This window comes from Sabethes cyaneus, chromosome 2 (genome assembly GCF_943734655.1).
Source record: "Sabethes cyaneus chromosome 2, idSabCyanKW18_F2, whole genome shotgun sequence".
Lineage (NCBI taxonomy): Eukaryota > Metazoa > Arthropoda > Insecta > Diptera > Culicidae > Sabethes > Sabethes cyaneus.
This window is the reverse complement of record NC_071354.1, coordinates 200733089-200748177: the sequence shown is the minus strand read 5'-3', so window position 1 is coordinate 200748177 and position 15089 is coordinate 200733089. Positions and strand designations below refer to the sequence as shown.

Sequence of the window (15089 nt, the reverse complement as noted above, 5' to 3'; positions counted from 1 at the left end):
GCAAAGCGTGAGCTGCAAAAAGAATGTTATTATCGATCGGTTTTCATGTCACAGGAAGTACCTAGAAAGATTTCACTAGAAATTGAGATTGATTAATTGAGTTTATTTATTTTGTTAAGACAACTAGTTTTAAAAATTGCAAAATTACGCTGGTGCGTAATAAAATTGACCTATCATTCCAATATGCACGAGAAAATTTAATGCGCATATGCTGCACAACTACGCAAAGTGCTGAAAATTTATTATTGATTATATTTATTATGGTGGCTATAACCTAAATCGATCAGGATGATCTGATAGTAAAACTTTAACTTTTCTTCTTGCGGCAATGTATTATCAAGTTAACGAAGATCTGACTGATTTAGCTTTCTTTGCCAAGCAACAAGCTTTATGCTTTATAGCTTTGTTGAATAAAACGAAAAGCTTCATTAAATTATGGCGGTGGCTGTCAAGCAGCGCAAAGCATAATCGGTTTTATTGCTGCTTTCAGCAGAGCGTAATAAGACACCAAGAAACGGAGAATCCAGGAATCTTTGCATAAAAGAAACAAGAATCCAAGAAACCAAGATATTCCTTGAGTCCCAGATTCCAAGAATGCAAGCATCCACGAATCCGAAAATTTTAGAATCCTGCATTCGGAGAATTAAAGAATCTAAGAATTCAAGAATCCGAGAATTAAAGCATCCACGAATCCAAACACTCAAGAATTCAGCAATTCAGGCCGGGAAGAAGGTAAGAAGCCTTGAAGCGAAAAATTCAAGATTTTTAAGCCCAAGAATCTAAAAATCGAGGAATCCGAGAAACTAAGAATCCAAGCATCAAAGAATTCAAGAATTCAAGAATCCATGAATCCAAGAACCCTAGTTCTTACATTCCCAGAATGTATAATTCCATGAATCTAAAAATCCAATAATTCGAGAATTTATGAATTCAAAAATCTCAGAATCCAAAAAACCAGGAATCCAAAGACCCAAAAATCCAAGAATCCTGGTATTTATGCATTAAAGAAACCAAGAATAGTACAAAATAAAATCTCGAACTATACTAGAATGTAATTTTCTAGTGTTCTTGGTTTCGTTAATGCTTGGATTCCTGAAGTCTTGGATTCTAGGCTTCTTTGATTTTTGGATTTTTCCATTTTTGGATTGTTAAATTCGTGGGTACTTGGGTCTATGGATCCCTGGATGCAACTAAGATGCAGAGAATCCAAAAATCCAAGAGTCAAAGAATTCATGAATCCAAGAATCCAAAAAATCGAAGAATCTTAGAAACCAAGCATCCAAAAGTCGAGGAATCCCATAATCCATGAATCTAAAAGTCTTAGAATTGCAGAGTCAAAGATTTCAAGAGTTCGAAAATCTAAGAATTCAAGAGTCCAAGAGTCTAGGAATCTACTCAACGAAGAATCCACGATTCCAAGAATTGAAGTACCCAATCATCCAGGAATAAAGGAATCCAAAACTTCAATCAACCAAGAATCGAAATACCTTAACAACCAAGAGTCGAACGATTCGAAAACTCAAGAATCGAATAACCGCAAAGTACGAAAATCCAACTAACCACGAATCCAAAACTCCAATCAACCAATAATCCAAGAAGCTAAAAATCCAACCAACCCAGAATCTAAAAATTCAATCAAGAATCGAAGAATCCAACAATCCCAGAATCGCAGAATCCAAGAAGAGTAGGATCGAGGAGTCCAAAAATCTTACCTTCCGAAAATCCAAGAATCCTTTTAGCAAGCACCAACTCGTATTTCATTGCAAGAAAATTATCGTAAATATTTATTAACAAATTCAGAATCATAATTATAGCCTAATATAGCACGCACAAGTTGATATTCCGTCGTTTATAATGATAGTAGCTGACAAGCATACGATTTTCAGCACAAAATTCTATAACTGTATGAAGCCGATCGCGCTTAATCGGATGTTATCGTATAGAAATACCTATATAAGTATATCGCTTAAATTTATTGGACAGTGCGTATATTGCCTTCAAAATGGTACGGATAAGCGGATTTTGCACGTCGAATACGATTTTGTAGGATATATACCGGTACATCTAATTTTTTTTCAACACACCCGCACGCCAAAGAACTCGCACATTGAGTGCCCTGGTAATGGACTCCTCATTTAGCAATAAAAATCTAAATTCGAAAACTAAACGAAATAGAAACTAAATATAATGCAACAATTTAAAGGTGTGTGTGATAAGCTATTTAAAAAGTAATAATATTTCATGAAGTAGTCGTCGGATGTACCCAGTGGAACTAAGTTCCTATGAAGGGTACCCTTAAAATTCCAATCATTTGTGACCTTAATAGACATATAGAAATGCTAGCTAGGCAGTCAACCAAGAATCCAAGATTCTAATCAACCAAGATTTCAAGAACACTTGTATCTAAGAAATCAGGAATCCAGGAGTCCAAAAATACAGAAATCCAGGAACACAAGAATCCAGAGTATCAGAAACGGCGAATCCAAGAATTCAAGAATCGAAGAATCACAGAATCCAATAATCTAGGAATCCAGAATTCCAAGAATCCAAGAGTCCGAGAATCCAGAATTCAAGAAATTAAGAATCTAGGAATCTAAGAATTGAAGAAAATAAGAATCCAAGAACTCAGGAATTCATGAATTCAAGTATCCAGAAATCCAGGAATACAAGTACCCGGAATAGCAGAAACTGCGAATCCAAGAGTCCGGTCAACTAAGATTTCAATCAAGCAATAATACAAAAATTCAATCAACCAAGAATCAAAGAGTTCAAGACTCCAAGGATCCAGAAATCCAAGAGCACGAGAATCCAGAATTCAAGAAATAAAGAATCTAGGAATCTAAGAATTGAAGAATATAAGAATCCAAGAATTCAGGAATCCATGAATCCAAGTATCCAGAAATCCAAGAATCCAGGAATAAAATAATCCGGAATATCAGAAACTGCGAATCCAAAAATTCAGTCAACTAAGAATCCAATCAACCAATAATTCAAAAACTCAATCAACCTAGAATCAAAGAATTCAAGAATCCAAGAATCTAAAAATCCAAGAATCCACGAACTCAATAAATCAAGTAGTCAAGAATCCAAGATTCTCAGAATCCAACAATTCAGGAATCCAAGATTTCAAGAGTCTGAGAATCCAAATATCTAGAAATCCAAGAGCACAAGAATACAAAATTCAAGAAATCAAGAATCAAGGAATCCAAGGATCTAAGAATTGAAGAATATAAGAATCCAGGAATTCAGGAATCCATGAATCCAAGTATCCAGAAATCCAAGAATCCAGAATATCAGAAACTGCGAATCAAAGAATCTGGTCAACTAAGAATCCAATCAACCAAGAGTCAAAGAATCCAGAATTTCTAGAATCCAAGAATCCAAAAGTTCAGGAATTCACTCAACCAAGATTTCATGAAACCAATCAATGAAGTATCCACGAAACCGAGATTCCAAGAATTCAAAGATGCCATTAACCGAAAATTGAAAAATCCAACCATCCAAGAATCCGGGAATCTCAAAATTCAATCAACTACGAATCCAAAAATCCAATCAACCAAGAATCGAAGCATCCAAGATTCGTCGAATCTAAGAATCTAAGAATCCAATCAACCAAGAGCTGTGGAATCCATTAATCGAATCAACTAATATTCTAACAATCTAGTCAGCCTAGTATCTAAGAATCGAGTAATCCAATCAGTGAAGAAATTTTCACCGAATTTTCACCGAAAAAATAAACTAAAGTGATATGGGAAATATAAATTGTTGTTCAGCACAGCATGTGATGTAATTTATGGAGAAGAAAAGTTGAAAAAGTATGTTTCATGCAAACTAGTATTCAATTCGGGAGATCTACCATCAACTACGAATCCAAGAATTGAACTATCCAGGAACTCAACAATCGAAGTATCGAAAAATCCAAGACCCCAATAAACCGGAATCCATGAATCCAAGAATCGAAGAATTGAAGATTCCAATCATCCAAGTATCTAGTAATCCAACAATCCAATCAACTAAGAATTCAAAAATCCATTCACCCAAGAATCCAAGAGTCGAAGATCCTAGAAACCGAAAAGAATCGAAGCATGCAGAAATCATAGAATCCAAGAAACCAATCAACCAAGAATGCAACAATCCAGTCAACCAAGAATCCCGGAATTGAAGAATTCAAGCAACCAAAAATCCAAGAATATAATCAACCATGAGTGGAAGAATCAAAGAACCAAAAAATCCAAGAATCTAAGAATTCAAGAATCCAAAAATCCAAGTATCCGAGAATCTAAGATTTTGGGAAACTATGGATTCGAGAATTCTAGAATCCAGGAATCCAAAGATCCTCAAGAAATCATGCCAGTAAGCAAAAAGCAAAGCAACGCAAAGCCTAGGTGCTACATTCCGTTATCGAAACTTGACCTTCTGTTTTTATACGACAGACTTCGCAGCCAGCTGTTAGAGTACAGGACAATTGCAGGGCCAGTTGCTACGATCCTATTGACTCTAACAGCCTCTCCCAGCCGATATTCGAACATACGACGACTGGCTTATTAGGCCAGCGTCATACCTCGAAACCAACTAGGAGGAGTAAGCACGCACACAAAGCCTAAAAATAAGTAAACAAAAAACAAGGAGACGTAAAAATGAGCGATAAAGCAATAGTAAGAGGATAAGAAAACATAAATGCTACAGAGCAAGAAAGAATGAAAGTAAAAAATAAATAGAGAAGCAAACCAAACAAGAAATCTACAAATTATAAGAGCATGAACAAACAGAAAAATAGAATATAAATCAAGTAACAACTACTACTAAAATGAATAAAGGAGTTATAATCGAAGACCCTTCTTCCTGCAGATTGAATTTAAACATTCAAAAAGTAGTCAATTGTAACATCGTTTCCAGGAGCAAAATAATTATAGCAAAATACGTTGTATTTTTCTCGACCAACGACAGACATCACGGTAAAGGACAAGGATAAACAAGTCCCCGCCACTTGCGCGCTGAAAACTGCTTCCCGGCCGCGAATCGATGGATGATTTTCTTTCCTTCAAGGTTTTTACCTTCAAGGTGTTCTTCGCGCGCGCGAAGAAATAAGGCGCTTCAGTAACCTTCCCGAAGCGAAATTTTTATTCACGACCGCTCACCACTCCAACCACCACCACCACGGAGAGCTGTCGGTGCCGATATGTATTTTTTACGCTAGAAAATAAATCGATTTTACATGAACTGAATCAAGGTGAAACAATATTTTATTGGTGCGGTTTATCTTGGCCGGGGCGGCGGCGGTCGGTCGGTTCCTGCAAGTGTTGGGCCGCCGCTGCTGCTAGCCCGATGCGGGTGCGGTGGTGTAAGAGATGGAAAGCTCTCTGGCGCGTAGCGAATCCGTTCCGCAATCCCGGGCAGCTCGGCTCGGGCTGCCACTGCCAGTGCTAGAGCTGGAGCTGCAATCCAGGGGCTTTCGTGTCGTGAGTGATCTATTTAGGGATTACCCATTTGCCTGCCTTTGAGTGCACATGGGCCAGAGCCAGTGCTGCTGCTACTACTGCTGCGGATAATAAATCGTCGCGCAGAAGGTTTGATTTGGAATCCCCGGGAAATGAGTTCGATTCGGATTGTCGATAGCGCGAAAAGACGAATGATTTTGCTTGCCTTTCGAGGAATCAGGGCCTAGAATGCGCGCAACATATGAATTCGAATGATATTATGTATTTTAAAATTACTAACAAACTTCACCAATTAGATTATTAACAAAGTTTTTTTTCTTTAATTACAGGTACAACCCGTTATTGAAATAAAATTACCAACATCTTTTGTAAGTAAAGCAAAATAGTCAAGTAAAGTGGTTGCGCCACTAAAAAATCTTTCAAATTTTGCAAAAGAATTATCAGTCTCGCTTGGTTTTCATTTTCTTCTGAAGTTTGTTCGCGAATATAAATCGTTTTAAATGAAAATTATGAGGAAATGCCAAAAGGTATTCCGACTATGACGATAGTTACTTAATTACAAAGTGGTGTATGGTGTATTTTGGGTGGTTGGTGAGAGGTAGCGAATAATTCCTTCTAATCATGAAGAATAAACCGCCTTCATTTATCATGTCGGCTTTATAGCCTTCGCGAGTAAATCACAATTTTATGGATTTGATAGCTCATTATAAATCGTTCATGATATCCACACATAACATCAATTTTATGAACACGTAAACGCCAACGAATTATCCTAGCACCAACCCACAAAGTGAAACCCCCGAAAGCCTAACAAGCGAGAGCAGCATGGCATGTACATCGTCGTATATACGAAGATAATTACCGCCTGTCAATGAATTGGTACGATAAAGTTTTCTTCGAAAATCGCAATCCCTGTCAACCCACATTATTGACAAAATCCGTCGTCCGTGAAAATCTCCCCGGGAAAAATCGGGTGGCACCAGCTGAAGAAATTAGCTAATTAGATGCGGGAGCCTCCGTTCTACCCGACGGAGCTACCCGACCGCCTCCGGCGGAACTACCACCATCGATGGCGCAACTTCATATGGCTTTTCGTCCTTTACCATCAGAGGAGCTAACCGAACTGCGCCGTGCTCCGCCCTGCTTTGCCGTTGATGACTATGCTGCAAAGCTTTTCCCGATTGAAATAAATTTACATCACTTACCAAAGTCAATAGAAAACTCCTCCTTTCGGGTGGCAGCGGGCTCGTCATCGGCACAGATAGTCTTCCCATCAGTGCCCGGCCGTACTTCGGCCCTAAAATGGTGCTGCTCCTGCTGCTGCTTCTGCTGGCACTGTAGCATCAATTCTCGTTTTCGGTCCCCGTCTCTAATCTGACCTATTATCGGGCGATTTTGGCAAAGCTTCTTTTCTCCCGCCGGCAAGCAACTTTCACGCAGCTCAAATTTATCACCATAATCCCTTCGGTATTTGCCTCCGTCGCCGTGAAAAGTATTCATTTCGGTTGCCTCCGAAGACCGATTTAGCCCTAGATGCGGCGCCTGCTGGTGCCACCGTTGATTTAGGTCCGGACTCGGCTTCCGACCCAGTCTGTCGCAGTCATTAGTCTTGACGGAAGCGACCGGGCAGGAAGCAGAGGCAGCAGCAGCGCGACGGGTTACCGCCAGCCCCGGAGAGGGGTGCAATTCCGCTGGAAGTTCGGCAATGGAAGCATTCGACCGATCGTCACCGTTGCTGTTGCTGCTTCTGCTGCTGCTGGTGGTGGTTGCGATGGTGTCCCCTGCGGCCGGGAGTTCCAAATCGGAATCAATCAAAATTGCACGCTTCGCTGAGCTGATTTGAAGATAGCGAAAAAAATAAAACGAAAGGAAAGGGATGTAATCAGTGATGGCGATGGGCGGAAAGAAATTCAAATTGAGTCAATATTGAAAGGTCAGTCGTCTTTCTAGATTGGTAGAAGCTGACTTTAGAAGATGGATATTGTCGTAAGAATTTCGACATTTTATGGTGCAATTATAATAAACTTTGTTGGGGCAGGTCGAGGTTCACCGTGGCTGAATATCACAACTCAATGTTCGTTTTAACAAAAACGGATTTATTTGGCACAAAAGTTTATTTTCAGATTTAACCAAAATGATCTTTCTTCGGTGAGTGCTTCACTACCAGTGATCGGTGGCGACAACTGCAATTGGGCCCACACTGGTGAGCGGCTATATCGGGAGCGAGAGAATTATAATTTTAGTGAACTGAGGATTCGGACAATATTGTCGAATGCAAAAAATATCTAAATCAAACATCGCCGCCACCTTTGAAATCTTCAAATTTCAAATTTAAACTAATAATAACTTAAGACTATCGAGTTTACAAATCATATAATTATGCACTTTCATTCGTTGGAGACTGTACTGCAGTTTCATCTGGCAATAGACAAATCTTGGAGATGGGCCTCATGAAGATTCCATTGCGTGTTCGCAAAGTTACGACGCGAACAAGGTTGTCTTTTCCTGGATGTACTTCCACGATGCGCGCGATTGGCCAGCGAACAGGATGTTGGAATTCGTCAACTACAACAACTAGCCGGCCAGGCTGAATTTCTGTGTTCGGATGATGTCCACAGGTATCTCGTTGGAGCTCTTGAAGATATTCCGTCTTCCATTGATGCCAAAAATTCTGGAATAATTGTTGCAGGCGCTGGTAATGATTAAGACGAGTAAATGCAGTTTTCCGTAGGTCGGCATCAGGCAGAGCATGCATGCTTGTCCCAATTAGAAAATGCGCAGGTGTGATAACTGAGAAGTCTTCTGGGTCCTCGGTCATGGGAACAAGCGGCCGCGAGTTCATAGCAGCTTCTATTTCAGCCAGGACTGTTGCCAAGTCCTCGTAGGATAGACGAGAATTGCCCAGCTGTCGATATAACTGTGATTTGGAAACTTTTACGGCTGCTTCCCATAGCCCCCCAAAGTGTGGTGCTTTCGGCGGGTTTAAATGCCAAATGATTTCTTCATCGGCGCAGGCTTGATAAATTTTCTCGATCTCTTTAGGATCAGTCAACATACGATACAGCTCGTGGAGCGAATTCTTGGCTCCAATGAAGTTTTTTCCGTTGTCGGAATGCAAATGTGCTGGTCGGCCCCGACGTGCGATGAAACGGCGAAAGGCGTTGAGAAAGGCTGGTGTCGATAGATCGCTTACCAGTTCTAAGTGAACTGCCTTTGTGGCGAAGCACACAAAAAGACAGATGTATGCCTTCGTGGGCAATGCTCGTTTATGGATTGCTTTGATATATACGGGTCCTGCGTAGTCGACGCCAGTTACGGTGAACGGTCTGCTTGGGGTGATTCTTGATGCTGGAAGTTGGCCGATCTGCTGACGCATTGGGACGGGATTTGCTCGGGTACATTTAAAGCAATTACGAATCACACTCCGTACTAATCGACGACCGTTAATTGGCCAATATTCATCTCGCATAGCAGCTAATGTAAGGTTGACGCCACCATGTACCAATTTTTCGTGAAATGATCGTGCTATAAGTTTGGCTAGGGGATGGAAACTTGGAAGCAGTGCTGGGTGTTTGGATTCAAAAGACTTTACTGCCAGTCTGAGCCGCCCTCCCACTCTCAAAATACCTTTGCTGTCTAAAAATGGGCTTAAAAGTCTAACAGAAGATTGCCTTTTCACAGGTCGGTCGTGTTGAAGGTCTCGCAATTCATCTTCGAAGTTGTCCTTTTGCGCCAATCGAACTAATAAAGTTTTAGCCTGATGAAGGTGTTCAACAGAAAGCAGAGTAGTTGAGTTTGGACCGGTAAAAACCACAGGAACAGTTCGAGCTCTGCAGCGGGTGTTGTCGACAAATCTTTGACAATAAGCTACTACACGTACTAAGCGGTTAAATTGGGAATAGCGTTCAAATAATGGATTGTATCTCGGCTTTATTGTGGCAACGGCTACTAGTATGGTTTTACGTTCACTTTCTGCATCTTGTGTTTCAATTTGCTTAGGGATGGGCCAGTTCCTTTCTGGAGACGAGAGCCACTCTGGTCCCTTTTTCCAGAGCTCGCTTTGCAGAAAAGCGTCAACCTGCATTCCCCTGGACAAAAGGTCAGCCGGATTATGAATCCCTACTACATGATTCCATTGGGCTCCGTGAGTGGTAGTTTGGATTTCCGACACCCTGTTGGCAACGAAAGTTTTCCAAGCATTGGGAGGCGATTTAAGCCATTGGAGGGTCACGGTGGAGTCAGACCAGAAGAAGCATTTACACATTTTGAGGTCCAAAGCTTCAATGGTTCGTGTGTAGAGGCGGGCAGCAACAACAGCCGCAGATAGCTCCAACTTAGGTAACGAAAGTCTCTTCAAAGGAGCAACACGGGTTTTTGCAGCTAATAACTGGACGTTCACCTTACCGGTGGAGTCTATAGAACGTACATAAGTGCATGCCCCATAAGCAACTTCCGACGCATCAGCAAAAGTGTGGAGTTGAATATCCGATTTTGGTAGAAAGGCGTATCGGTCGATTCTAAACTCCGACAGCCGAGGTAGATCGTAGTAAAATTTTTCCCATTTCAACTTTAAAGAATCTGGTACAATATCATCCCACGAACACGCTGTTAACCAAAGCTCCTGCATCAGTATTTTACCTCGTACAACTATTGGTGCTACCAGACCAAGCGGATCAAACAATTGAGATATGGCAGAGAGGATTGATCGTTTCGTCACTAGGTTTACTTCTCGGGTTGCATGGCAATCGAATCGGAATTGGTCCACAGCAGGTTCCCATAAAATACCCAACGTTTTCACCGTTTCATCTGAATCAAATTTCAGGGCAGATTGGGTTCCAAGTTGTTCTGCGTTCAGCCCTTTTAGTAATTCTAATTTGTTTGAAGTCCATTTTCTAATGGGAAATCCTCCCTTTCCCAATAGTTCTGTCAATTCGTCACGCAACCTGTATGCTTCAGGAACGGAATCAGCACCGCCAATAAAGTCGTCCACATAAAATGATTTGCGCAGTGCATGCTCACCCAGGGGATAAGGTTTTCCTTCGTCTTCCGAAAGCTGCTGAAGGGTGCGCGTGGCTAAAAAGGAAGATGGACCTAGACCATAGGTAACTGTTAAAAGTTCGTATGTTGAAAGTGGTTCAGAATTGCTAAAACGCCATATAATCCGCTGCATAGGTGTATCGTCAGTGTGAATAAGTATCTGGCGATACATTTTCTCTATATCAGCCACTAGAGCTACAGGGTACTTTCGAAAGCGAATTACCAAAGTCAGCAAATCGTCCTGCACGACAGGTCCTACACATAGAGCATCATTCAAAGTATATCCTGATGACGTTTTGGAAGAGCCATCAAATACGACGCGAGTCTTCGTGGTGGTACTTTGTTCTTTAATGACCGGGTGGTGTGGAAGGTATAAACCATTTACGGTTGTATCGATTTCATCGATAAGGCGCATATGACCCAAAGAAAGGTATTCTTTCATGAATTCATCATAACTTTTTTTCAACATTGGATTATTTGCGAATCTGCGTTCAAGTAACGAAAAACGGCGCAAGGCGGCAGGTTTTGAGTCTCCAATCAGTCCGTCGAAACCTGGACGTTTGGGGTATCGCACAATATATCGCCCGTGCTCGGTTCGAGATACAGTAGATTGATAATGATCTTCGCACGCTCTTTCTTCGTCAGATAGCAGCGATCTGGGACAAAGTTCTTCTGTGCACCAAAAGCGTTTCATACTGTGTTCGAGAGGATCCAATGAAATGGTTACCGTTTTGCAGCACGTAGTATCAGCATTTGAAGGTATGAGATGAGCTCCGCCAGCAACTATCCAGCCAAACACGCTATCGACTAGTACAGGAAGGTGTTGAGGCAATTGTATACGAGTTGCAGATGGAAAGCACTCAAAGAAGTACTGAGAACCCAAAATTATGTCGATTCCATTAGAGCAGTTAAAACTAGGATCAGCCATAAAAATATCATTTGGAATGTTCCAACCGTCCACTGGAATGGTTTTTGCAGGAAGCTTTGTAATCATTCTTTTAAGGATTAGGAAGGTGACTTCGCGGGAGAAATCTCCTTTTCGGGAGCGGATTTTAGTCGACACTGACTCGGTGGAGTGCTCAGGTTTCTCGGCGATTCCTTGTACAAGAATATTAGTGCGCTGACGCTTCAAACGCAATAATTGTGCTAATCGGTCGGATATTAAGTTGGGTTGGGACCCGCTATCCAACAAAGCGCGAGCATAGTGCTCCTTTCCATAGACATCCGTAACGCACAGAATAACAGTCAGCATGAAAACGGTAGGAGATGAATCTTGGACGACAATATTATGTTGCATATCAGTGAACTGGGTTATAGCTGGAGCACTATTTACTTTTTGATGATCATTGGAATAGGAGACATTTGGTGGCCTAGGGTTACTATAGGTAGCAACATTTAATGCTGTTGCTTGACTGTTTTGTCCAAAATTATTGGAATATCCGGGATGTAGTAGGGAATGGTGTCGCTTTCTGCACACTCGACATGTGTAATTAGAGTTGCAGTCACGCGCAAAATGATCTTTGCGGAAGCAATTTACGCATAATTTTTTCGAATTCACTAAACGAAGCTTTTCAGCAATCGGCATGTTACGGAAGTGAGAACAATTCACCAGCAAATGTCGGTTGTCACAAGCATGGCACTTTGGAGAAGTATTTTCGGTAGCAGAATGAGATGACATCCTGATGGGTACGGAATGTTTACGAAAGACGGAACCATTCATGTGCGATGCGGAAGTGGATGGATTGGCATTGTTATTAACGGATATAGATTCAAGTACTCGAATACGTTTCTCCAAAAAATCAACAAGACAGGTGTAGCTTTGATCCTCAACGGTAGCAGCATGATTTTCCCACGCCTTGATCGTATCATTATGCAAACGTGTACACAAAAGATGTTCTAACAACGTACTCCAGGCGTCAGTTGGTTCGCCAAGCTGCTGCAGGATTTTAATATGACGTTGAAATTCATCCAAGGTAGAATGTAATGCTACGGCTGTCTCTGTCCTCATACGCGGGATATCCATTAGGTCCTGAAGATGCCGTTTTTTCAGTAGGTATTCATTTGAGTAGCGACTAATTAGCGATTCCCAAGCAAGAGGATAGTTCGCTGCACTAATTGCAATAGCTTCAATTAGCTGCGCTGCTTCTCCTCTGAGGGCAGCACGGAGATAGTGGAATTTCTGGATCATAGGCAATTCGTCATTGTCGTGGATAAGTGCTAAGAATGTATCGTGGAACGTTAGCCATTGTTTGTAGTCGCCGTCAAATTCGGGAAGTGAAATAGTAGGCAACTTCAGATTAGACAAGGTGGACGAAGCGCGAGAGGGAACGTCTGGAGGGCGGCTGAGTGCAGGAAGAGTTGGAGGAGGCAGTTTAGATCGCAGAATTGCTTTTATTCTAAAAAGCTTTGGTTCATATGTAGCACGAAATTTCAGATTGGTACTCTTACCATCGGTGGATATTTCCAAATCTTCGAGAGTGGATTGAGTTTCTTCGAGGGATGTCCACAGCACGTCCAAGCTTTCCAGGCGAAGCGGCACCTCGAGCTCATCCCGCCCAGCGTCGTATGTTTCGATGAATTTCTCAGCTCGTCCCAGCTGATCTAATAATGTTGTTCTTCGGGTGTTGAGCTGCTCCTTTCTGCGTAGGATATCACTTTCTCCACCGTTTTGATCCATAATCCAATGTCGAGAAATACCTGCCAACAATTAAGACCAGGTAGACCTGGATGCGAGCAAATAATGTGCTTGGAATGGTACTAACCTTACCCAAGGCTTTTTAGTGCCTTGAAATTATTTTTTATAGTAGCAAACAGCAACGATCGACGCCTAGCGCGGCTCGAATGAACGCTTAAAATTTTGATGCGATGATATCGCCGATATTGGGTTTACAGTCACAATTGGTCGATGAGTGCCGCCACCGTTTCACGAATGAACACGATGGCCACTAGGGAAACAAACGATGACGATAAGGCAGACGTCTAGTGTTGGCTCCGATATTGATGACAGCGCACTGGATTGTGCTGAGGTACGATGTGATCGTCTTTTAATTGGTAGAAATCTCAGCAACGATGAAGCAATTGATGCATAGGAAAGAAAGAAAAAATCTAAAAGCACCCACAGGTGTGTTTGCGAGATTTGGACAGGTACTTTACCTATTGCCCAATAAAATTAGGCCTTGTATAAATAATTAGCTGGATCGGTTGCGGGAACAAATGAACTAATCTGGAAGATGCACGCTGGCGTGGTTTGGTCAGGAAAAATGCAATGGCGTGCTCGGAGGAGTGAACAAAGGTGTCACGAATTACAATGCAGCGTCACAAAATCACGATGGCGCCGGCTTTGGCGTCGGTACGCTATTCAGGCGGGTTGGTAAAGCTGCTAACACACAACTTATACCGGATGATGGATTTAACTGGAACGGTGCAGACCTCGATCCTGGTCACGGCACCAGAAATGTTGGGGCAGGTCGAGGTTCACCGTGGCTGAATATCACAACTCAATGTTCGTTTTAACAAAAACGGATTTATTTGGCACAAAAGTTTATTTTCTAGATTCAAACAAAATGATCTTGCTTCGGTGAGTGCTTCACTACCAGTGATCGGTGGCGACAACTGCAATTGGGCCCACACTGGTGAGCGGCTATATCGGGAGCGAGAGAATTATAATTTTAGTGAACTGAGGATTCGGACAATATTGTCGAATGCAAAAAATATCTAAATCAAACAAACTTAGTTCAGTCGAAAAATGGAAACAATTCTAGTACCCGTAAGTAGTAGATTATGACAACATAAATTACCATTTAGTCTGAATTGAATTATATAGGACTTCACCGTCTTGACATAATTCTTTTGTTCGATTAGCTATCGAATCATAAGGAAGTGCGAGATTTTACCGACCAATCGATTCGCAAATATATTCTCGTTCAAAACTCGTGAAAGAATGGCATGGCAAGTTGGAAAAATAATATTTTTTATGACTGCCCGATGCACATTTAATAGTAAAATGCTGCCATAAAATTGAATCATGATTTTTGATTGCAGTTTTTATCGACAGCTAGCCTGGCTAGCTTCTTAAAAAACTTTTTCACTGGAAACTGCTCACCAAAGCTGGTGTGATATGACTATACGTTGGAATGCGTAACGAAATGGTTTGTTTTTGTAATGCGTTTAAGAATATTGATACGGTAAAAGTTAAAGATATACTTTACAAACATTTTATTAGTACTAGCAGAAACTAGCCTAAATAGTTTCAACGGGTGCTTCATTTTGTTGGTCAATTTTTCAATATGAAAAATGATATTAATTGATATTCAAACAATTCAATCAGAAACTAGATATAAATGACAAAATATTATAAACTTGTTAGATTAAATACAGTTTCAAACAATTTAAATTGTACAGTCAGTTGAAAATCATGTGTCACACACAATTAACTGCTGACTAATGCACGAATGTTATACTAATTGATTAACAAAATTGCTACTCGTAAGTAGTAGAGGAGTGTCGTCGTGGTTGCGCCAAGTTTTGGAGTTCGTCCATAACTTTCGTTTCAAAAGGAATTTTGGAAATCTAAATACATCGTTGCAAAGGTCTAAGAATAAGGTATATTTCCGG

General features: G+C 41.1%; 1 protein-coding gene across 1 annotated transcript; it reads right to left on the bottom strand.

The window, feature by feature from the left end:
* Nucleotides 1-5256: 5256 nt before the first annotated feature.
* On the bottom strand, nt 5257-13152 carry LOC128736544 (uncharacterized). Its single transcript, XM_053831028.1, has 3 exons — nt 7841-13152; nt 6644-7272; nt 5257-5435 (listed from the first exon to the last, which is right to left on the bottom strand). Exons 1-3 carry the CDS (start codon nt 13150-13152, stop codon nt 5257-5259), a joined length of 6120 nt encoding a protein of 2039 aa, XP_053687003.1.
* Between the last annotated feature and the right edge of the window lie 1937 nt (nt 13153-15089).